The 25,183-nt window shown below is 42.9% G+C and overlaps 1 protein-coding gene across 1 annotated transcript in view; it reads left to right on the top strand.

Annotated features, from left to right (window-relative positions):
• The window catches only part of lmbr1 (limb development membrane protein 1), a 30,964-nt gene extending 5,805 nt beyond the window's left edge, over positions 1 to 25,159 (top strand). The window contains exons 5-17 of the mRNA XM_062379310.1: positions 739 to 842; positions 6,799 to 6,925; positions 7,566 to 7,634; positions 7,755 to 7,819; positions 8,114 to 8,186; positions 12,018 to 12,113; positions 13,196 to 13,272; positions 13,776 to 13,853; positions 17,498 to 17,571; positions 17,846 to 17,936; positions 18,567 to 18,633; positions 21,193 to 21,354; positions 22,008 to 25,159. Of these exons, the coding sequence (XP_062235294.1) occupies positions 739 to 842; positions 6,799 to 6,925; positions 7,566 to 7,634; positions 7,755 to 7,819; positions 8,114 to 8,186; positions 12,018 to 12,113; positions 13,196 to 13,272; positions 13,776 to 13,853; positions 17,498 to 17,571; positions 17,846 to 17,936; positions 18,567 to 18,633; positions 21,193 to 21,354; positions 22,008 to 22,093 (1,169 nt within the window). The 3' untranslated portion in view covers positions 22,094 to 25,159. The remainder of the gene's footprint in view (positions 1 to 738; positions 843 to 6,798; positions 6,926 to 7,565; positions 7,635 to 7,754; positions 7,820 to 8,113; positions 8,187 to 12,017; positions 12,114 to 13,195; positions 13,273 to 13,775; positions 13,854 to 17,497; positions 17,572 to 17,845; positions 17,937 to 18,566; positions 18,634 to 21,192; positions 21,355 to 22,007) is intronic.
• The last annotated feature ends 24 nt before the right edge of the window (positions 25,160 to 25,183 follow it).

Raw genomic sequence — 25,183 nt, 5'->3', positions numbered from 1 at the left:
TTAGACGTTACGTGTAAATGCCAGCCCTAACCCCTATGTCTGTCTTGCTGTTGTATGTAAACATATACTAATTACATTATAACTGATAATAATATATAAAACTTGTAATAATAGTTGCATAATAACTGCATTGTTGCAGTTTCAAGCTTGAGGGTTTCTTCGTAGAGGTAATATTACTAATTCATAATACATTTATGTAAGTATTTTGGGAAATCAACAAAAAAATGTTTAAAGATAAAATAACTATATGTGTCTGCTTAACCCATCGATTTTATACTTAACAGATTTTCCTGATTTCTAAAATTTGTAGAAAAGATATAGAATCTTGTAGAATGAATGTTAGTTGTGATTAAGGTAAATGAAGCATACAACAAATTTGACTTTGTTTTCTGGTAGATGGACATAGATAGTGAATTTATTTAACTCCTTAAAACCAGAAGTCTGTTTCATTTGCGGTATCACAATTGATCAGATTACGTTTTGTCTTTAGCGTCACAATCACCAGTGCAGATTGACAGTATCACCACCGGTGTAATTTAGGCTGTTGGATCTTCCAATTGCCACCAGAGGGCATCAGAGACTTATACCATGACAAAGAGACATTTGCCAGACCCACTTTACAACCACTGTACAATAATATTCAAGGGAAAACACTAATGTCACATTAAAAATAGAACTTAATATTGATTTTGGATGTATGATTTATGACTGTATGCATACACACTCTGGTTTATACAGGGCTGTGGAATCTGGTGTCACTGTTCTCCAATCTCTGCCTCTTCGTCCTGATGCCCTTCGCTTATTTCTTCCTGGAGTCTGAGGGATTTGCGGGATCGAAAAAGGTAACTTGCCTTATTTGTTATATTTATATCTATCGTTCTTATATTTGTTTATTTCCTTGTATGGGATGCATGGTTACCAAATACCAGAAATGATGAGACTGCAAAATATAAGAAAATGTAAGGTCTGACATTTTTTTATTAGTTTATCTCCTTCTGTATTCGAATGCTTTGCTATTCAAGCAAGAGTTTCCCTGTCAGCAGCAGCAGCAGCAGGTGCCTAGTCCTTGCCCTCTGCCTGACTCATGCCACTGACCGTAACTGCCACCGCAGAAACCTCATTAACCAGGAAAGTCTGAATCTGGTCTTCGCCCAGCGCCACATCCTGACAAACCCTTCCAATAAGGCCATAGACTGCAAACGCTTCAACACGGCTGCATCGGCCCCACTGATTTAAAGCCTGATTCCTTGTCACCCCCTCCCCAGCCCCCTAAAATAAAACTTCAAAAGGACAGGCTAATAATCGAGTTGTAAGGCTCAGCGAACTTCCTCGTTTAATTGATTACCCCCCAAAAAAAGAGGCTGGGGGCTCGTGTTCCAAAAGTCCATAAAGTCGCAGCAACATGACAGCACAATAGAGCCTCGCAAAATGGAGGGGGAAAGATTTACTTTTAATACACCTCTATCCTGTGTCACAGTTTGAAACCTCTCTGGTTTATGTCCCTCCTGGCTAAAGCACATAAAAATTAGTCTGTACTGTAGTGTATAGGCAGTTCTTTTCTTTCCCAGCTCCACTAATTTGTTTCGGTTGGATTTCTTCAGCAGAGGGCCGGCCCTGATGTGTAGGCACCAAGACGAGGGCCTCTTTCACGTGTCTCATTTTTTTTGTTCTTTTAATTTTTTATTTTAGCGAGACTGTTTTCTTGCTTCTGCTCGTCCATAAATTTGCGCAGAGGAATCGCTGTTCAATGTTGAGCTGCACGTCCAGGTATATATTGCGTGTGTGCAGAGGAAGGGGTGGAGGTGACACCCGTGTTGCGGTTAAAAAGAAAAAGCCTGAGCCGCCTGCAGAGTCAATCATGCGGCCAGCTGCGAGGAGAATGTAAAACACAGATTCTAGGTTTTATAATGTGATATTATCCCTTTCCCCATCAACAACAGCATTAGACCACAATGTCATAAGTTTTAATGTGGTATTTTAACCTCCTGGGCTAATGTAATGGCACTACGAGGTCTTTTTGACTGCGGAAATGAAGTGAATGATGAATTTCACTACTAACGTTGTTAGTCAGGCTTTTTCATGTGGCTGTGTTTATGTTTGACGATGTACTAAAAGACGCCACCAGAATAAAGATGGAAATGTGGATGTTTTTTTTTTTAATGTTAACTGTTCAGCTCTTCAGAGGCTCTGTCACCTGAATGATTAATAGTTTGCCAAATTGTCCAAATTGTGGATGAATCGGAGTGACTTAGGGCTTTGATGTCAGATGTTATGATCTTGCTTTATTTGTTGCTGTAAAATGTCTCCCACTTTACGGCTGGGTTCTGAAATCTTTGCAGAAGAGCTGCATCACTGAGGCCACTAAAGGTCCTTGTGTAGTTCAGGGTTTGAGGTTCTGATCAGGTTTATCACTCCTCTCTGCTGTGGAGTATTTCTGCCTTTTTAAATTGTGCACATTAGCTGTATTCCACATGCAGTACCTCTTCTTGTTGTTGGGGTGTTTTGACTACATAGGGACAGACTGTATCCAATTGTGGGGCTTTTTATTTCCAACTATAGCATTTCTGTCACTTGTCTGTTCTGGTGTCTCCGGACCACCAGTAGATGGCATTATATTGATGAGAGCCATCTGTGCTATTGAGAAGATCAGTGTTCTGATCATGTTAATAACAGTTCTCTTTACAAGGACTATAACATCACTGAAAATGTAAAGCAAGCCACTTAAATGATTATCATAATTATACACGTTTTGTTTCATATTTTGAAGCTATAATTTATTATTTTTATTATTAACAGTGAGATCATAGTGAAAAAACAGTTATTCTTTTATTTACAATCTTCTTAGCACATACAGACCATTTAACCTATTGTAAAGTTATCCTGATCATGTTTTAATGCCTGTTTAATTTTACCCCAGACGTAGATCTTTGCATGGAGAAATGTGTGAATTACGTAAAGTATGCGTTGCAGTGAATAGTCTCTTGGTCTTACCCACAGTATTGAAATGTGTTTGATCCTGAAACGAGTTGGAACGAGTCTGACCCCCTGACTGACCCAGCGAAGGGCCAACAGGTTTCATCTGGTAGTTAAAGAAACTCCTCATCAATCTCATCCTAAGCCCTAACCCGCCGATGATGAGAAGTGTGTTTATTGTGGAGGGAGAGGAGGAGGGGGGGAGGAGAGGGGAGAGAGAGAGGGAGAGAAAACGTCTCGCCAAGCAAACCCGCGTGGTGTTACTAAGATACTCGTCTTTGTTGGAGCTCCACAATGGGGCCTGGATATTTATTTCAAATCTCCTGCACATGCAGACATTTTTCCCAGGCCTTCTTTCGGGCAGGGCCGGCCGGAGAATATAAAGTGGTGTTTACATACCTTCCTTTAAGGTCACAATGTCTCCCTAAAGCTGCCTGTTACAATGTTCGTTTCCATGGCAACATATTAGTTCGAGCTGGGAATTTAAAAAAGAACAAGCGAGTTGCTCAGGATTTCTCCCCTCCTCTCGTGACTCAGTTTTTCTAAACTAAGGAATGAGTTCTGAAGCTGGACTGATTCTGCACAAGGTTCTTAGTGGTCTTTGCTGATTTTTATGAGCCCCCCCCCCCCCCCCCCCCCCGTTTTCTCTGCTTGTCTTCTATCATACATGTGAAAATAACACAAGCGCTCTAAGAAGGGTAGAGGATTATGTAGATGGCCACTAACTTTTCTGTAGTTGGAACATTTCGTCATCCATTGTAGGACGGCAAATAAAACTTAACTGAAAATACAGAGCGGCCTTTTCAAAGTTCATTCATATCACAATATTACTGAAAGTCGTCCCCTCCCTTCCCCACACCCCGAGGGTTTGAACAATACGACGTGATGCCGATCATTTTCCATGCTCTCGTGCCATTGGTGCTTATTAAGTCTTATTAAGAGTCTTTAGAAGTTCATTCTGCAGCTTTACAGGGGAGTGTCCCTCTCCTCTGCTTTCTGTCTTTGACACGGTCACTGCGCGGCTGCAGCCGACCGGTTGAAGGATACACTAATAAGGTCCTGGGCATCTGGCATGTCTTTAGCAGAGAGGGCAGTCTTTTTTTCTGCTGGGGAGCAAAAAAGAAAAAAGGACCCTGCCCCCCCTCCCTCGCTTATTAGATCCTCTGCCCTTGTTCCACACGTCCATGACGGTGAGCAGAAGGATGGGCCGCGGGATGATCCCTGCCACCGCCTGCTGACCTGCTAAGGATTGATGGCAGCAACAAGGAAGCTCCTGCACCACCTAACTCTTCCTTTGTCGGTTTTTGTTCTATTAGTCCCCCTTCATCCAGCACAGCCTTGCACCTTCCCAAGTATCACCCCTGACTCTGTATCACAGATTGTATTTTTGTTTTTCTGCAGCACAGGACAGGCACAAAGCTTTTGAACTGTTTCCAAGCCCTCTGTGGCTTTGTGTAATCGGCTGGATTTGCAGGTTGATGGATTTGACCGCTTGTGTGTCTAGCTTTCGAGCTGCGTGTGTGTGTGTGTCGGAGCAGTGTGAAGTCATGCATGTTTGTTTGTTTGCTTGTGCATATGAAGCGGTTACTTTCCTCTCTGGCCACCACATGCATTTCTTGGAAGTCTCTCCAGTCTTGTACAACATAGCTGCAGTTAACCAGGCCCTCACTCGATGTCAGTGTGAGGATCGGGGGATGCTGAATATTTCAGAGCTGCTATATTTAGAGGTAGTTACACATTTAGAATGGCAAGAATAGAAACTTTCAGCAGGCGCTCTCAATGCCAAAGCACAGGTCGTTTTTCTTTTTTTTCTCCCCTCTCGTTCTTCATCAGTCGACAGTTTTAGCTTTGATCAATGGTGATGGCTTACTTGGATTTATTTTATTTTTAAACCATCATTTTTTTTTTATCAAAAGCCTTGTGATGAGGAACAAATGATGCACAAATAGATGAGGATAGACAGGAATTTCAATGTGCAGTGTCATGCATGTGGATGGATCAGTGAAACCAATCGGTGCAGTGTCCTCTTTCTCTCGTCGAATCATGTCTGACACTGTGGATTGCTCCTCCAGCAAGGCAGGAGCCAGGGATGATAGTAAGGGAGGTGACAAGCATTGCCTTTGCCCTAAATGATCTGAATGGGTAATGATTTGAGTCTTATAAATGATTGAGAGATCTATCTAAAGGGAATACACCTTCAGCATGGCATGGGCAGCCTGTTAAGGTGGACCGGTGCACATGAGCAGAGGCACGTCCTGCCTGTGACTTCTGCTCATCCCGATGCATCCTTAAGAGAGCGCGTGTGGGACGTGGCTGAAGTCCCTGAAAGCATTCCTCTCTCACCTCTCTTACCTCAGGGGAATGGGATGCGCTCAGCCGTTGACTCCTCTCCTCCATCAGTCTCTCTCTGTTGTTCTCCATCCCTCTTTTCTAATCCAGGGGTGTTGAGTGTTTTCCCCACTGCCCAGTTGAGTCGGGATGGGAGGTGGTTGATTGGAGATGGAAAAAAGGGCATGGGGCAGAGAGAAATTTTTTATTTTTGGCATATTGGCACTTACACCTACTTGGTTCCCTTAAGATATGTCATCACTGTGATATATCTAGAATTGTTGTATTTTAAAGATGAATATTTGATGAAAGGTTCCATAGGCCTCATTTACCTGCTCCAACGTTACCTGTCGAGTAGCTGCAGTGTCCACATTGGCCACACTGGGGCACTCCAGACCCTGCCCACTTCTCTGTTGTGCTAGAAAATTCTACCCTCACTCACTGAGGCTTTTCCAGAACATCACCAAGAGGGATGTACATGACGAATGATCGCTGACAGCAGAATGATGCCAAGGGGGATTTTCAACGCCTGTCTATAAATGTCCGACGTACGGAGTGATTGGGACGGAGATATCGTGTGGACATTACATTTATCAAACATGTCTTCTACCCATGAATTTGTCGGCGAGGTGTTTGAAAGCCGCCAAACCGGGACCAACATTGTAATACAAACAATCTGCATATAATCTACAGGATTAAACTAAATTCCATTCTGTTAACTGGCGTCGTGATTAACAGGGGCAACTTTCTAACAGACCCCCCCCCCCCCCCCCCCCCCCTTCATCTACCTGTTGGCAAATACTGAACAGCAACCGCAAAAGACATTATGTTAGCTGGTAACAAATTGCTCACATGTACCTAATTTAAACCGCACTCCAGAAGCAGCGCGCCCTTGTTAGCTGTGCCTGGTTGCCAACCTGACATGTGTATGGGAACACCTATCCATCTTACTGAGCTTGACAGCTCGGCTCTCCAGCGGGGCGGGAAATGGAAACTGTGTGAACAGGTAGAGGACGGACTTTATTAACCACTCAGCAGTTTGTGACCCGGAAAACCCAAATTACCCCAAAACCCTCTTGTCTGCCCGGCCTGGGACGCGACCGTGGTGCTTAAGGAGCTCCTAATCAGCCCCAGATGGGAGGCCTGCTCTTGATCGCAGACAGTAGCTGACCCAGCCAGGCTTTATGCTCCTTATAGCACCCCCTCCTCCTTTTTTAATTTCACCTCTGCGACCACAGGCCCTATTAGACCCACTTTATAGACCTAAATATGTGTGTATTAAAGAGCTGTTTTACAGAGAAATCCATGGATGTCATGTTTGTGTGCCGTGAATGGAAATGATGTGGTTTAGTATGAGCGATGGAGTGAGGAGGGAGATGTCTTGTAAAATTAAAACCAAATGTGTGTGATTAAAGTTTTTTTTATTAAATGAAACTCTGTGTGTCTGATTTCAACTATACCATCCAAATCTAAATATAGTTTTCTTTTTATTGTCAGGGAATCAAGGCACGTATTCTAGAGACCTTTGTGATGCTCTTCCTGCTGGCTCTACTTATCCTGGGTATAGTGTGGGTGGCATCCGCACTCATTGACAATGATGCAGCCAGTATGGAGTCACTCTATGGTATGTTTTTAATGGTCTCTCAGTCATGTGTGCCTGTAAATGTCTTTATTGTAATTTTTTTAAGGGAATAGTTCAATTTGGATTATTTAATTAGTTGTGAAGATGTATGTCCCTCAAAAGACTGCCTGAAGAATGGATTGAGCCAAGCTTTCTTCACAAACATGCCCACCTCTAGCAAATTTACTAATAATATCTTGCTTCTTAAATCCATTAGGAAAATCTAACTAGAGCATAGCTTAGTGCTCAGAGTGATTACCACCTCCAAGGCCTAATGATCCCCTTAAATCAATAAAAATCAAGGTCTCTGCATTATTCCTAGAGAAATAAACAAAAATGTCAAACAACGCCCTATCTCGTAATGTTGAAGAAAGATAAAAATATTTCCCCATATCCAAATCTGCTCCAAAAGGTAATGGCCCATAACCCATCCCTCCACCAGGTTTCAATAAAATTGGTTCAGTAGTTTTTGCATTATCCTGCTAATAGAAAAACAGACAAATAGAAATGAAAACATAACCCTGTGGCAGGGGTGAGAAACATGAAAAATGCATGCTGGAACAATTTCTAGCATATTTATCAAAATGTTGACCTGTCCTTGTATAGTGTATATTTTAATTAATCAATGTATTTTTTTCTTCAGATCTTTGGGAATTCTACCTTCCATACCTCTACTCCTGCATATCTCTAATGGGAGGATTGCTTTTACTCAGTAAGTCATTTAACGTAATCACGCACATACTTAAGCAAAGACAATATCAGAGCTGTTCTGGTGTTTATCATTGAGTTCAGTTTGTTGTGAATAAACACGCTGTTTTCTGCCTGTGTCTAGTGAGCACTCCAGTGGGATTGTCCAGGATGTTCACAGTCATGGGCCAGTTACTAGTAAAGCCAACAGTAAGTAATCCTTCTGATGACAGATTTAAATATACAGTGTAAATATTTTTTCAACAGAAAAAAAACTTCATTGAATAGTTTTACATTTTTTATGGACTATAAAAGACCAGTTGAACTTGAACACAATGACTCCGACTTGAAAATCCTTTACTCCTCCTCACGGTCATTTACACCCGCGACAGACGACTACAAATACATCACCAACTCATCCCCTCATCTGCCATCTCTCCAGTCCCACTTTGGGCCTAATTATTACCCATTTCATCTCTTCCTCCTCTGCTCCCTCCCCTTCAGATCCTGGAGGACCTGGATGAGCAGATTTACTGCATCCATTTGCAGGAGGAAGCCCTTCAGAGGAGATTAAACGGTATGTCTGTGGGAGACGTGTTGGCACATTATAGGGGAAGGGAGGGGGGGGTTTGACTGTCCTATTGGGTGTGATGGAGCATGCCACACTGGAATCAATTAGCATTGAAAATTCAGCCAGGCATGCACACACACACACCCACAAAATGACATTCACAAAGACCCACACACACTTGACACCAGCCTTTGTCTACCACTGTTTTACTCTCATAACTTTCTGATTAAGGGCGAAGCAGCCATCATGACAGGGACCATATTTTATGTGAAGGAAGTTTTTAAGCATCCATTTAAGACATTACCGTGCTACTGTCACTGTCGGGGAAATGATTGCCTCATTTAATGTCAGGCCCAGAATGGTAGCCTGGGTAATAGGATGGAAATTAAATCTTTTACAAGAAGTTTTGGCTCAGTCCTGTGGACATTAAAGAGCAGCAACTTTTTTTTTTGGTGACTTTTTGAAAAGAAACCAGGAGCCTTGTGCTGTTTGTTCTCTGGACCGGGAACAAAGGGAAGGTTTAAAGAGTTTAAGGATGGTGAGGATTTTTATTTTCGCAGCCTGCATTTCCTCTTCATGCGCGCCCCTCCGCGTTCCCAGATGCCTTGTTTGACGTTGAATTACTGAAAAAGCAGGAAGTACTTGGGCCACGTTCCAAAACTTACTTTAATATTAACTCAAGCACGCAACCAAGTGTACAGATGCGAGTAAATGAAGAGGATGAGCGTCCTTTCAAACCAGGGAGGTAAGGGAGATCCCTCGCTGATAACGCTTGTTTTCAAATGCTACGCCGGCCACCGCTATAGACTGCCACCTAAGCGTATGGTTCCTTAGGGCTCATTCCACACTGCAATGCTTTGAACTAAATGATAGAATAATTGTAATCTGTTCCTTATCATCAGCAAGTCTGTTTGATCTTTACAAGTCACTGTGAGGCAGCAAAAAAAGAGAAAGAAAAGTGGTCAACATGTCCATGTGTGCACCGAGGCCAAGCTGCAATTCATTTTTGTCCCGTTTAAAGAGGTGGGAATTAAAGGCAAAGGAGGATGTCGACATGAATGTTTTTATGCGCACACTGTATGCACGTCTACACACACACACTCAACGTTCATGCTCACACATAGGTGAAACTGAAGGCTAGAGTGGTGTTCCTTTTGATCTGCCGAGAACACTGACTAGGAGGCAGTTCAGGGACAGTTCACAGGACACACTCCAGAGGTGAGCAATGCCGTCTTCTTGCTTCACCTGTGTTCTCTCTCTGCATCCAGCTCCCCGAACAGATTATCCTCTCACACAGTTTGTGTTTGTAGATGCGGACGGTTGAGCCACATCAGTTGATGCAGTTGTTTATTTACACGTCTGAGCCTTTGTTGTACGGCCTCTACGTGCAGTTGCCCATTTGTAATGACACAGTTTTTAGTTGTGTTGATCAGAAGCTTGTGGTTTTAACTGGCTGACTGGACATGTGTTTGTTTTCTTTGTGCAGAGCACGATGAATTTAATAAAGTGAACTGTTCAGAATCATGCTCCTCGAACATCTAGATAAGCTCCTTTTTTTTTTTTACATTTTACTTACAAACAATTTTTTTACATTGCCATTGATTAAATGGATTTAAAGGGACTGTTGGGCCTTGGCAGAGGTTTGCGCTCCACTGAGTTGCCATTGGATCGGCAATGATTGACATAAAATGAGCTGGCGACAGCTTTGATAACTCAATAATTTATAAAGAAATGAAATGGCTTTAGTTAGTTCTCATTAAACTTAAGGGCACTAGTTTCTAATCTGATGCATTTCTTTATGACCTCGCTGTCTTTACTCAATACTTAAAGAAGATTAATAATACTCAAAGCCTCTTCTAAAGATGGTATCAGGGACTTGATCTTAACACAGTAAAGCATCTTTGAGATGAGTTATCCCGACTGAAAGAACTTTCCTATGTACGTGTTTCAAATAATTCCGGCTGTGGGGATAAAAGGGGCTCATACCTAATTCCTGCAAGCTGCACCTAGTTAAATGACTGTAGGTATGATTTCAACAGGCACTCTGGCTTAGAATGTGTTCTGAAAGTACAATCTAATAACTCAAGTCGACAAATTCACTGCAGCACGGGCAGTGTGGCACACATTCCTGTCCACGCTGCCCTTTCAAGACCCTGATCTGCTGATATCAGAGCAACAGAGCGCCTGTCCAGATGCTATGCGGCACAATGACCTTGCCAGCGCCTCTGTTGTCTCAGCATGGTGTTTAGCATATTTGTAGGTGACGTAATTTTCGGCTGTGGTGAAGGTTGGAGAGGATACGTTGAATTACTCCAGGCCTTCCTGGCTGCCAGAAGCCTCACTCAGCATCTCTGCCTCGCTGTAATTCAGTCTTCTACTCAATGCTGCCAGCTGAGGGAGAAGAATTTATTTAACTTCAAGTTGCAATGATGTCATTGAAGATACTGCAGTGGAATTTCTCACCATTTTACCTTTCTGCTTGGAACAAGTAATGATATTGTTCTTTGTCTTAAGTTAGATCTACTACTTTTAATCTTTGTTAAGGATCTAGATTTCATTTGATCAATGATTTATCTGTGCCGGGTGACGAGTAAGGCTGTGTTTGGATATGTTATGCACATAGGTGATAGATTAGTTGGCTTGCGGCTGAGCATATTTGGCTTCCCCGAGGCTGAGTGTTCAGTTCGTCTCTATAGAAAAAGAGCTGTTGAACTGTCCGTGACATTTCCTGTTGTGTTGTGACTGCATTCGCTCGGAGGGTTCAAACTTTCCCCTGCTTAGATCCCAGGACAGGTATCATCAAGGGCACAGACAAGACGGTTGACTCTCTCTCTCCGTCTATCTCACCTCTTTTGCCTACTTCAACCCATCCAGACAGGGCGTGTCGTAATGACAGAGGGAAAAAAAAGGTTTGATCAAAGTGATTGGTCCTTCACTCTTGTAACAAAGATGAAAGATGGTATTTTTATTGCACGCTAGTAACAGTGTAACACTGAACTAATTGGTCTTGATCTGCCAGTCACCCCAGGGGATGCAAATGGATACTCTTCCACTTTGGCTCTGAGGGGCCTCTGCGCTAGTGCGTCAAGCTGGAAGGAAAACAGAGTAAAATAGATAAATTAGCCTTAAATGAGCCGGCCTTGTGGTTTTCCTGGAGAATCCCTAGCTGTCTTCTCTAGCCCACTCAACCAGTTGTGGCATGTGCTAGACAGCTCTTGACACAAGAGATTATTTTTACTTGTTGGAGATCACATTGTTGTGTTCTGAGCAGGATTACTTGTTTTGATGGGATTGCTTAATAAAGTCAAATACCAAAAGCTGAGGTAAGTTGAGCACAGTGAGAAGTTAATTAGGGCGTCATCTACGGTTTTTGATTGATTTGATGCATGAGAAATGTATGGAAATACTGTATTAAACCTGAATTGAGTGAAATAATAAAGAAAAAACTCAAGGCTGCATCTGGTCTAGTGGCAGAAACTTGGACTATGGGCAAAAAAGGTCTCTGGTTCGTCTCTGGTTCGACTCCACGGAGAGACAACAAAAGACGAACCTGGATTGATCTGCCCAAAAAATCCAAGAGAATTCTCCCTACCCTGTCTAGTGCCCCTGAGCAAGGCACCTTACTTCACCAACATCTGCTCCCCGGGCGCTGTACATGGTCGCTCACTGCTCTGTGTGTTCTGCACCAGATGGGTCAAAAGCAGAGGTTAAATTTCCCTACCTGCATGAGTGTGCCTGTGCATGTCTGTGCATGTGTTTGGGACAAATAAATGCATCTTAATCTTAATCTTAATTACGCAACAAATGTAATTGATTGAAATGTTTCTGTCTCTGCAGGATCGTCCTCGCACACTTACACTTACACCCGAGGAAGCTTTACTCACCAGCTCAACAAAGAAATGGACAATGTCAGAAACCAAAGGAATAAATTGGGTAAGTATTTGTGTTATGAGATACGGCTGATGGGAATATGGAGGGATCCAGTCTCAGAGTTTTTCGGCCCTCTGTAGATGTCAATGAAGTTAGCTTTTGGCTTATTGCTGACAGGCAGCCGCTTTCTCTCCATCTGCCTTAATTTCTTAATTTGGACTTGGACCAGAACTGCCTGATAATTTTCCATCCATTTTAGGATATTATAAATGAGGCTTGAGCCTTTTGGGGAGAGGGGGGGGGGTGAGCACAAAGGCACTTAGGATATTGGACAAGATGCAAACTTTATATTGTAGCAAGCCTTTTAGTGTTGTCATTAATTTAGAAGGATGGTGCATATAAAGTGCACTTGGCAAACTTCTCGGGCAGGCAGGGTGGGTGCACTTTGAGAATAAGGAGGACTAACAAGGTTGGAAGTAGAGAAAGAAAGTCAATATGGTAAGAACTAGAGGGCAGTCAGATGTAAGATGCATACTGTAAGTGGACTGTGGAAGTCCATAACAGAAGACACAGTCCATGTGGTGTACAGACAGTCATCTGTTTCTACACACATGACTGATGAGCTGTGGAAATAAGAGGAAGATGGAACATATAAACCTTGAAATGGTTCAAAATTAGTTGCTCACACACACACACACACATACACACACACTGACCAAAATATAAATCAAAAAATTAATTTTGCTGCATTTCTTTTTATCCAGGATTTATTATTGTTTCCACTAATTAAGGCAATGATGATTGTGGCTAATTAAAGAGGAACAGCATCTTTTTTGAAGGTTATGAAATATATATATTACCTGGAGGGGGAAAGGGGGTTTCGATGAGAGTTGAGATTAGGTTTGATATGCACACACATGATATGTTTTATCAAACCAAGCTGTACAAACCCTGTAAACAAAGCCGAAGGGGTTTGAGGTTTCAGTCGTCGTCTTTGATGAACATATTAATTAACCAGTGGTGGAAAGTGGTTTGTAATGGAGGATTTGAGCTCATCACGGTATCTCGCTACCAAAGAATCGGTTCTACGTATATTACTGAAGAGAAACAACCTTGCACTTGGTCTCACTCTCATTTCTTTTCAGAGAGAAGAAAGAAAGCATCAGGTTGGGAGAAGAACTTGTTGTATCCCATAGTGATGCTGATCCTGCTCGCAGGAACGGTGAGTGCTGAGACTGACCTATCATTAAGCCTGAACTGTTTACTCATGGCGTACACAGCCTGGCTGGTGGCCATTGGTTATAACACTGCACCTCAAACTCCGTCCTCTGACAGTTTTCCCACAGTGTCTGGGTGGGGGAACCAATTTTGTTTAATAGCTGTTTAAGACAATGCTGAATAGCCACCTGCAACAACTGTGATTTTCAATAGATTATAGTGTGGGAATACTGTTTACGCCGCCTGATATTGTTAGATAAGTTAGAAAGGCCATGTGAGACGCATGGCACGTGCATCACACAACCCCCACATTGTTCAAGTTTTGAGAAGCTTAATGTTGGAATGGTTAAAAATCACAAGACGGTTATTATGCATGGCCATACTTAAGGATCAGCAAGGCCCTGCAATTCAATTATGTCATGATGCTGGATACTTTTAGGATTTGATCAATCTTTTTTATAATGATACCATGTGTAAACAAATTTTTATCTTCCTCTCTGTCTGCAGACAATCTCAGTTATTATGGTGGCGCTGAACATCCTCTACCTTCTGGTGGATGAGACTGCCATGCCCAAGGGATCCACAGTAAGCCCGCTGTCTAAATGAACTTTATTTTTATCACCACACACACACACACGCACACGCTCCTATCAGCAGGCCATGTTCCTGGTGGAGACATAAGTCAAATTCCGGATATGCTCAGGTGCACGCTGGAAGAAAAGGGCCGACCAGATGTTAATCAGGCCTCAACCTTGTGCCTCTGGTTTTGTTTTGGAAGCTCATTGAAAGTCATTCCACAGCAGCGTGCAGATTCAGTGAGCTAGCGACGTGTCTCAAGTCCACACTGGGTGAATAAGCTGCTTTTCCGCCGCTCTGCAAAGGCAGACAGGGCCAGGTGAAGGGCTCTCACTGTGAGGCACACTAACTGAGTGTGCACCGACTCCCAGAGATTCACATCTCTGCCTAACATGCAATGTGTTTTAAGCTTTCCCTATCTCTTCTCATCTGCAGTGACAGAGGTGCGTGTGCTTGCATGCGCGTGTGTGCATTTGTGGTTGCATTCTTGTCTGAGAGGGGGCAACATAATGTATCCTATTTCTCCCTCATTTCATTTCACGTCTTGCGGGCAACTAACAGAGCTGCCCTCAACATTCCAATTATTTTATTGAGCAGAGATGTTTTCTTTGGCATGACGCGTCGCAGAAAATCCCCCAAATTACACTTGTCATGCAGCTTGAAGCTGTCCTCCCTGACAGTGTGGCCCCACTAAATGGTTTATGCGTTTGTAAAGCCGAATGGAAGCCACACCTCTGATCTTACAGCACTACAGGGAGAAGGGTGGGAAGAGTGTGGGGGGGAGAGAGAGAGAGAGACTCGTCTTCCATAACAATCGATACTGATATGGTATCCATCTATCCACCTGTTAACCCTGCCCTTCTAGCTGTCAAAGTCCATCCCTCTAGCTTCGAAATGCCCTTTAAGTTCCCTGCTTGCTGTCTAAAAGGAGATAAGCACAGGCGAGGGAAATATAAAGAAGTAGAGAGAGCGGCTGGTTTGAGGTCTGGAGGAGACTCAGACTGTGGGAAAGTCAAATGAGGCCCTGATGTGCTGATTGTTGTGGGGGGGGGGCAGCACAATAGAAGTGCCCTGTCAATGTTTGTCTTCCTCTCCAAATACGCATCCCTCTGTAATTCTTACCATACTGAGCAGTGCCCCGCTCAGCTTTACAGAGCAAAGGATGGAGGAGGATGATGAGGGGCAATGAGAGATGAAGAGTAGGGAGAAGAAGCGAGTGGATGTAAAGGAGGAGAATGGAAAGATGCTGTAGGACGAAGGTGGAAGAGGAGGTTTAGGGAAACTGAAGCTGCCTCTGTCAAAGGACACAGTGTTTTACAGCTTGATGAACAAGCACTAAGAGGAACCAATAAAATAGTAACTGCAGGCCCTCGTCTTTGGCAGCCACCACACTTGACACATTATTTTGTAAAATGGACAATTAGCTGCAACTGGACTGTAATTTTCCCCTCACTAAAGATGCCCTTCTCTCCACACACTCAAATGCACATAAAAATACCTCCACATAAGCACCTTAACTACGGCTTCTCAACTCGTGTCTGATGACTTTTTGTTCTCACTCGCTGATAATGTCTCTAATTATGGGAAACTCTAAAATCAAAGAACAATTAGACAAGATGGTCTGACAGTGAGAGTGAATGTACCACTGGGACGGCCAATTAATGTCTGTGGCTTAACAGCTAGGAATTGGAAAAAAAGGACAATGACATTTTTATAAGATAAAGTAAAATTAAATATATTAAGTATATTTATCACAGTGTTTAGCCGGTATATGATGAGTCTTGTGGGTTTTGTGATGAAGTCCCGTAGGATTCTCTCCCATGAGTGAAGTAAGACATTGAGCAACACATTCCTAAAAGACTATTAATATATATATCTTTAAATTACATATCTATTGAAGAGGTTCAGACTATCTGTGTTTCTGCTCTTGCTTTGACAAATACTCAATAATTTCACATCACAGCAAGAATTCAGTTTGGAACGGATGCAATTTCTGTAGATTGGCTGGATTCATAAAAGCACATCCAGAAGGAGGAACCTTAGGTTAAAAAGACCTCCGATATCTTATCTGTATTATGTCTTTATGATGCTATTTTGCTTGTTATATATGTGACAGCTGGAAGAATTTTTGTAATGTCCAACTGCGTATGCTGAGAAAAACGTATGGGTTGTATGTTAAAATGAAGCAAGTTAAAAGGTAGCGTTACTTACAAGACACACCTGAGGTCAAATGTTCACGACGTAAGACTTAGCTCTGTGTGTGAGAGCAAGCGAGGTGCTGACAACCTTGCAGATGTGCAGGTATTGCACAGTGTTAATCTTACAAGAAACAAATGCAGTGCGTCTGCTGACTGAGCCGTGGCAGGCAACACAGACGAATACACCCCCCCCCCCCCCCCCCCCCTCTCCCCTCGTCTCTTTTTGACACACACACACTCTCCATCACCCTTCCTGCAACTGGAATAAAAGGAGGAAAGAGTTGAAAGGAGGTGTACTATGAAAGCTCGCTGTCCTGAGTGCGCACATACATGCATACATGCTCGCCTGCCCTCCATTAATAAATGACATCAGATGCTGTCTGCTAATTGCCAGTGTAAGAGAGAAAGAGCACTGCGCCATGGCTCTGCAGTAAGCTCCCAGGGATGACAGTTGCATAAAAAGGCATGAAACAACCTGCCAGGCTTTCCTTTTTTCTTCAGGTTCTTTTACAAAACAAATCAAGACGAGGGAACTAAAGGTGTAGGAAGAAATCAAACGTAATCCTAAACTAAAACTACAGACCATACGACAGTATCTGAATATACACTGTGAAGTTATGTTTGTATTTCAAGAACAATAAACATGTGTCAACCTGACAGTTATATGCTGTATTTTAAACAGCAGTATTCTAGGCTATATAGTGTTATTGTCGACTATAGCGATTGGACAATTACTGTACAGTTGTTTCTAAAACAATTGTGATAAGCATGAAACCCTGAGCTGTAAATAAGTGCCAGCAGAGAGTAAACAGTCTGGTCACTTCTCATTTGTGGACATTATTTACAGTATTGTAGGTGCCCCATACAACACTGGTCCTTTAGAGGAACAACAAAAGCGAATACTTAATTGACAACACAGATCCTTGGTATGTGTTCTCCTGCTCCACTTTTAAAAAGGGGTTAGGGATTGTGTGTGTGCGTGAGTGTTAGTGCGTGAGTGGCAGCAGCAGGTGGGAGGTGTGGGGGCGGCCCAGTATGTTTGCTGAAGTATTTGTTTTGTTGTTTTTTTATGTTTTTGCCGCGCTTTGAGCCTGTACACTCTTCTTACCGTAAGCAATGTGCTGTTTTTGTTTGAACACCTGTTCACATATTGTATGATCGACAGTGATTTGAAAAGAGCCTCTTTCATCTTGTTCCATTCATTACTTTGCCAATTTGATTCTGTCTTTCTCAAGTGGGGAAATTCTTCATGCACATTGCAGGATTTCTATAGTTGTGTGTGTGTGTGTGCTCGCACTGTGCCTGCAGCACGCGCACACACGCGCGCGCAATTATAGAAATCGCGGAATGTGTTTTTCGTGCTCCTCTTTTTGTGTTTGGGATGTGTTGATATGAGATTGGTGTGTGATGACACTGAGTAACCCAGTTTTTTTTGTCTGCATCTCCGTCTTCCAGGACCGAGGCATCGCGACCACCTCTCTATCCACGTTCGGTGTGGCTCAGGCGGTGCTGGAAATCCTCCTCATCTTGTATCCTTTCAGTGACCCCCTCCACCCTGCTCTTTGTCCGTGGCCGAAGTAGCATGCTCCATGGCAAAGAGCAACAATGTCCGGCCAGCTTTGTTTATCCAGGACATACTTCAGCCAGACACCTCCCGGAAGACACGTTGGGCTGTTTCATCACCTTTTATCACAGGTGAAAAGGTGCAGACTTGGATACTTAAAAACAAAAACGTCAACTCAATGAAGCTGCTTTGCTCCCAGCAGAAAAGTGTTTCTGGTCCTTGATTGATTTGCTGAACAGCTACTTGATGGTGTCGTCTGTGGTTGGCTTCTATAGCCTGCGGGTCTTTGAGGGTCTCACTCCCAGGAAGGATGACACAACCATGACAACGGTAAGGATGGGATGGAGGGACAGGGGGTGGGGTAGAGGAAGGGAAAGGGGTGCTGAGATGGCTCCTGAGCTGCTGATGTGTTTGGGACCCCCCTGCGTTTCATCTCTCCAGCCTTCCTCTCCACTCCGGTCTCCTACTGTTCACTAATGTTTTCTTCAGGGCCCCTCAATGGCTTTAGTTGATCTGTCCAATATTTGTTTGTGGGTTGCGCAAACACTGGCAAAGTGCAAGCTCCTTTCTTGTACATCAGAGGGAGAGTGGAGTTTTGGTGTGTATGGGATTGGGGTGGGTGGGGTGGGGGTGTTCTGTTAGGCCCACAGTGGCAACTATTCACTTGGTAATGAGTTTGGGAGTGGTGAGGCTTGTTAACTAGCCATGACGCTCCAGTGAAAGGACTTGAGCGGACAATGGAGAGAACCTGGTAATGAGCAACTTCAGAGATAATTGTACAATATGTGGAACTAATTTAACATCAAGTGGTGTGTGTGTGTGTGCATGTGTGGGCATTTCACGGCTGAGGATGTCGGTGCAATTGGTGCTTTTTCCTCCCAATTCTCACAGTTTTTATTCCTTAAGGAAAAAACTGTAGGTTAAGTTCTGAAGTCCAATTATTTGCTCTGATTTTTGTAGATCATTGGTTGCTGTGTGTCGATCTTGGTCCTGAGTTCAGCCCTGCCAGTGATGTCCAGGACTCTAGGTGAGTGTGTTTGTCTGCCTTTATGTCGAAAGTGCGAGCAAGATGATAGAGATTAACTGACAATGGATCGATATTTTAGGAAATATGGATTTTCACTTCCTTGCAGAGATTATAGAGAAGATTGATAACGCTAGTATCTGTTTAAATACCAATCCACAGTCAGCATGATTAGCTTAGCATAAACAACAGCCAGCCTAAACCCCGACACTGCTTTTTCCCAAAGATATTTGTTATCTCAATTTTTGGGGTATTTTTGCATCTGTCGCATGTGAGAAATGTCATTCCCCTGGATTTCTACTGACTTTATACCAGGGGATCGGGCAGATGAATCCTGTAGAACCCGGACATTTGCGTTCACACGTGAACATCCGGAGAAAACACAGATTAATGAAAAAACATGTCTGAAAGCAGCTTAAATGACCTTGCCACAAACAGCCAGAGAGTAAATGCCCCTCCCCCACACCGGCGTATTCAGCACCACCGCCATCACCAGACCATTGAGGTTAGCAAGTTGAATTCTCCTGTAGTTTCCCATAGTGACGTTAGAAACAAGCGCGGGGAGAAGGGGTAAAAATGACAGGAATAGTGCCGTCACAATGGCACTAATAAACATGCAGAGTGCAGAGCACAGCTGTTCAAATAGCACTACTCTGTGTGTGTGAGACCAACAGAGAGGGAGAATGGGACGGAGCGAGCATACAGTGACTCATTGGAAGCTTTACAAAATATCAACAGGTTCTGCTTTGTGACGCTGAATAGATGAAAAGGAATACATGCATGAGACAGAGTCGGAGAAAAAAAGGCCACGGAGAGCTGAGTGTGACGAAGTGAGATGTTAAGAGACATGAAAAGGTTTTGTGTGGATGTGAGGTGGTTTTTGTGTGCGTCAGTGTGGGAAATGTACAGGAGAATGAGGAACTGTACACTACAACACAACAGTCAGCTGAATTCTGTGTGTTTTAACAATGTAGTGACAACGTGGTTTCATGTTGTACAGTCGCTGAACTTCACAACTTCTGGAACAAGCTAATGATTTTTAAAATAGAGACCAACCGATGTGTCTTAAAAAATATAATTCTAATGCCGATAAATCTGGCAATGATTCTTAAGATGTAATTTTTTAATCCTTATGACAAAGAAATGCAATCAAGGCATGATCGTTTTCTTCGGTTGTGAAAACAGTATTCATCTTGATTCACTTACAGGAACAAAACAGAATAATATATCTGTGCCATATAATCCTGATTAATTAGACATGAGCATGTGGGATGCATTTGCTGGCTGCATGCTAATGTCTCAATCTCTGCCACTGAGTCCCTGACATTTCAAATGACAAGAATGTCTTTATCCCCAATTAGATTTTCTCAAATTACCAAACGCAGTTCAAAACCTTTGGCATTAGAAATAAATGTATCTGGAGCGCGGTGGCCAGCTGTATTGACCGGGGTCTCCATCATCTCGCTGGCCGTCTCTTCGCAGGCAATTCTGTTAAAGGTCCTTGATGCTTGCGAACTGCCTACCGGGGCTGTAAATACATCACTCAGGACACGGAATCGATCGCCCAATCTAATTGACGACGGAGGTTGTGAAGATGTAACAGTAGAAGAAGAATGTCCGGAGACGAGGGCTTCTTCACTCGGACACGTCCTAATATCATTTCCACATTTAGATGAGTGACTAGAAAATCTTTGCTGGGTTTAACATGTTGATGCATCGATGAGGTTGGTCAGGGTTTGATGTGCAATTAACATCTCAAAAAGACGTAAATAGAGCCGGACTGATATGGATTTTTGGAGACAAGATATCGTTACTGATACTAGAGAGTAAGACATTTTTCACAACGGAAACCAATATGGCGCTGCTGGTTTTCCAGGCCTCACGTGATCAGCTTGGACTGATGCTGTGAAATTGTTGTATCGAGTTGGAGCTAAGAGGAGTCTGCAGGAGAAACTGCTACTTTATCTCTGTCCCACCGTCCTGACAGAGAGAAATGAAGTCCACCTGCAGCTTGTACCCACTTGGCTGCTATACTTAGTCACCCTTTCTTTCCCCGTCCACCGGGAGCAGGCCTCACAACACAGTAGCTCCTAATAAGACGTAGTCAAGTGATGAAGATGAGCATTGCCCTTTCTTCTTCAGCTGGTTTTTAAATATTCTGTCAATATCAGGGAACATCTGCATTTAAGAGACGTGTTTTTATTCCTGGGTGAAAATCTGCAAGATATTGTGAAACACTCAGCTTCACAGAAACTTGCAAGATGGTATGTGTTCATTGTTTGAATGTGATGTGTCATTGGCTCAGTTGCTGACTCAGGTGCATGTGTGCACAGGTGACTTTGACTCTCAAAGAATCAAAGTCCACTTGGGAGTGGCTTTCTTTTTTTAGACATGAAGCACACAGGGCTGGTCTTTGACAATCATAAAGAATAATGGTTTAATAAATTACTTTTAGCCTCTTTCACATAGAAATTCAATTGGATTTAACTTCTGACTTGTTGATCAAGTTGGACCATGTCCTTTCTAACCCAAATCATTTTTTGGATCTCTCTCTTTTTGTAGGTATCACCAGGTTCGACCTCTTGGGAGACTTTGGGAGATTCAACTGGCTGGGAAACTTTTACATCGTCGTTTCGTACAACCTGTTGTTTGCGGTCGTGACAACACTTTGTCTGGTGAGGAAATTCACCTCAGCAGTACGGGAAGAGCTCCTGAAGGCTTTAGGTAAATTGATCTGCTTCATCATTTTATATTCATGTATCCAGAGGGTTTTAATCTACTAAAATGCACTGTTTCCAGAGTGCACCACGTTTGTATACATCCACTAAGGCCCTAAGAACTTGGTGGAAATGTAAAAACTGGCCTATCTCGCAAAGTTAAAGAAAGTGATTCTCTCTTGGCCAATTTCACATTCTTCAAGTTTCATGGAAATCTGTTCCCCAGTTTTTGCATAATTCCTCTGACAAACAAACCAATGGAAAGGGTTGAAAGCATAAACTCTGAGGTATTAAGATTTGACTACTCAATTTCCTCCTAATTTGGAATTCAGATATCTTCAGTCTCAACTGACAGTACAAACCTACACTGTGGCTCTGGAGGGAGATTGTGTGTATTTCTCTGACATCACGACCTGCAGTGACAAAATGGAGGAATTTGCAGCGAGAGCCACTGAGCTGCTGGACAGATGTGTGACAGACGATGGGGCTCGTCTCTAAGGCTTGTGGTGACAGGCCCTGGGTTTTTGATACACGGGGTGGAATAGGGTTAGAAAATGTCAGACTGAGGGGGGAGAGAAAAAAAGCACATCAATACATCTGTCTAAGTGAAAGTCTGAGGCTTTGTAATGAGATTTCTCTCCCTTATCTCCTCCTGCCCAGGTCTGGATAAATTGCAACTGTCATACAGCCCCACGGACCCTGAATCTGGGAAGCTCTCGGCCAACGGGCATCAGAAAACTCTGTGAAAGGGACGACAGATCAACACACACACAGACACACACACACAAATATATATATAGACACACACACACAAACCTTAGCATAGCCAAAGGGAGATTTCAACAGTACTGCCTGACTGCTGAAAGGTGAGAGGGATTGGAGGGAACTTAATAAACCCCGGCAGTGTCTGACGGATGCTGCAAATGGAGGCTGAGAGCAATTTAGCTTCGTGACATTCCATCCTCTGCGTCTCGGATGGAAGCTGGGACAGAGCCAGGGATGCGACTGAGGAGCGAAACAGACTGGCATCACTGCAGTGACCTTGGTGTTGACCTCAACTGCGACTGTGACTTTAAACCACCCCTCTCTTTGCTTCAGGAGGCTCCCCCACCTCCCAACCCCACCTCCCAACCCACCCCATCATTGCTACTTGGTATTCTTCTACAACCTCCTCAAGCTGCACTAGACAGAAGCAAGAGGCTACAGCAGGTGAAACAAGCCACCTTCTGTCTTTTTCTTTTTTTTTAAGTCTTACATCTCACTTCTTTTACCTTCACCCTGAACCTGCTCTGTATTCAGTGTATTAAAATGGACCCCCACAATGTTCTAATGTCAGCACGTCCCTGGTTGCAGTTTCTGGTCTCTAATCGTTGGGCTCTCGTCGCTGTGTGGACTGATACAGGCGTGATTACGGTGTCAATTTGTAATTTTTTGTTTAAACTCGAAATGTGAAAAATAAGAAAATGTGTTGAAGCATGAGAAGAAGTCAATTGTTCCCCCTCATCACAGCCGGGGGGGGGGAACGTGCACAGCATCAATACAGTTCACGGGTTATGCATCGGCGCTGTCGTTACTGATGGGCCTTAGATTTTAGCACTCGTGCTTTCGTTGATCTTTTTTTTATAAATTTGGCTTTATTCCAGTGCGCTTTAACTTTATCGATGATGTCATTATAGTTTGTATGGAGTAGGGTGAGAACGTTTTTAAGGGCTCTAGATTCAACTTGAGCTACTCCACAAATTGCAAAGTACATTATAGAGTTTCATCCACGTCAGTTCCAGTGAGAAGGATTGAGGCTGTTGGTTGTATTTCCTCAAATTTATGCACAAGATAAGAATATGTCACATTTTGCTCATCCCCCAAAAAAACGAACCGAAGAAAGGATCCGATTTGTCCTTTGGTTAAATGTTGTATTGACATGTACATAAGGTATAATATTGTGTTTCATACCTCTTCCACGTTACTTGGATGTAATTGCCTGACTCTCTGTGAGTCCGCTGAGGGTCGGACTCGCTAAGCATCTTTTATTTGTTTATAAAAAAAAAAAGCACCTAAATCTAATGCAAACCTGTAACAGTCTTCACACACAAAGTGCACGAGTTTGCAGGTGGTCGAAAGACTTGGTGACTCAGGCCCCGTCTACATGTTGTCGTATTGCTGCATCATCTTCTGAACTGTGATGTTCTGTCTCCAGAACCACCTTAAATGCCTTAGACGACGAGCATCTCACAGGCTTAATGTTAAGGTTGTTTTCCTGTTCTGTGTAGTCTGTTTGTGTACGTGTACGTGTGTGTACATTTACATGTTGTCTCTAGACAGTTCCACTGTGATCCGCTGTACACAACCGAGTTTCTAGTCCAAAGCCGCCGTTGAAATGTACGTTTTGTTTTGTTTTTGCCACGAATGTTGTGAGACGCTCTCGTGTCGTGAGAGGCTGAATCTCGACCCCTCAACAACACGAGCACTCGTTTGAAAAGGGGTGAGCGATCAAAAGGTGTGGTTTTTATGGTGTTATAGATGTCAGGGGTTTCCACCGTGACTGATACGACACGATGATGATGACACAAGATGAGGAAGCAAAAAAAAATGTAATTCACATATGCATTTAAAACTTGGGTTTCTCAGGACAGGAAATGTTTTACATCAAAACTGTCGATGTTTGTTGCTACATTACAAAGATTCATTTCCAACACTGAAGCCAGCTTCCCAAATTAGTAAATCGGGCGGGAGAATGTCTTTGAAAGTGGGATTTAAAGATATAACAGCGTTTACCATCCAGGAGTCCAGGTTACACAAAGTCTTTCCTGGCAGCAACATTCAGTAGATTTTGTAGTAGGTTGTAGTTTGTCTCATGCATACAGTCGAGTGTTGGGCTCACTTAAGGGGGGACAAATATCTTGTGATTGCGGTCGTAATATTACGAAACTTATGTCTTAACTTTAGGCTAAGTGTTCACAGGTAATTTATCACTCTTCCATCAACTATCAACCTTTTTGCACATCTGCAACATGTCATTGTAAGTTTGTTCAATAAACTGAGTCAGATATGAAGAAAGAACCACATGGACTTAGAAGAAATTTTCTTTTTTGGAAGAGGTGATGACCGACTGGAAGGTTAATATCGGGTACATCTGCATGATATTCATAAAATCGAATTGTTTCGAATCCATAAGGAGCTGAAACATGGATTCTCATTAAATTAGGACCTCATTCTTGTAAAATTACAACCATATTCTCTTTTCTTTTCTCCATTATGGCCCTAATACTCCATTTAACATGCTCATATTGTGTTGTCAGCTTTTCATTTTAGGACAACACTGACCATTGGTAACACAGTAAATTGGTAAAAAAAAAATTTGCACTAAAGGTTTTTCTGACTTGATCCGGACGAATTACAATAACAAACAATGCTCTATTGGGATTTTTTTTTTTTTATTACATTTCCACAATTGCTTTGATCCCATCTATTCAGCAGAGTGTGGTAGCGTTGGACTCTGGCAGGGAAGCATCACAATCACACTCCTCACAGTCGCTTCTGACCCGAGAGCCGACAGGTCTGTTTTCGATTACAGCGTTACTGGTGGGCCTCACCGTCAATCTGTGTTTTCTGTGGGGGTTTCTAAAGTCCAGAGTTTGTGTGTACTGTAAGTGACGCAGCTTTTATTTCTGTCTCTATGTCCGTCAGTCTCTGCATGTCATTTTTGGTACATGTCTTGTGAATGTATTTTTTTACAAATTTCTCAGTTTGCTAAATTTAAGTTTTGTTATTTTTGATGTTTGTGTTTGAAAATAAAAGTAGAAAATGCTTCAGCATCTGTTCCTTTCTCATTGAAGCAT

Source organism: Platichthys flesus, chromosome 21 (assembly GCF_949316205.1).
Source record: "Platichthys flesus chromosome 21, fPlaFle2.1, whole genome shotgun sequence".
Taxonomy (NCBI): domain Eukaryota; kingdom Metazoa; phylum Chordata; class Actinopteri; order Pleuronectiformes; family Pleuronectidae; genus Platichthys; species Platichthys flesus.
This window is presented reverse-complemented; position numbering and strand designations above follow the sequence as displayed.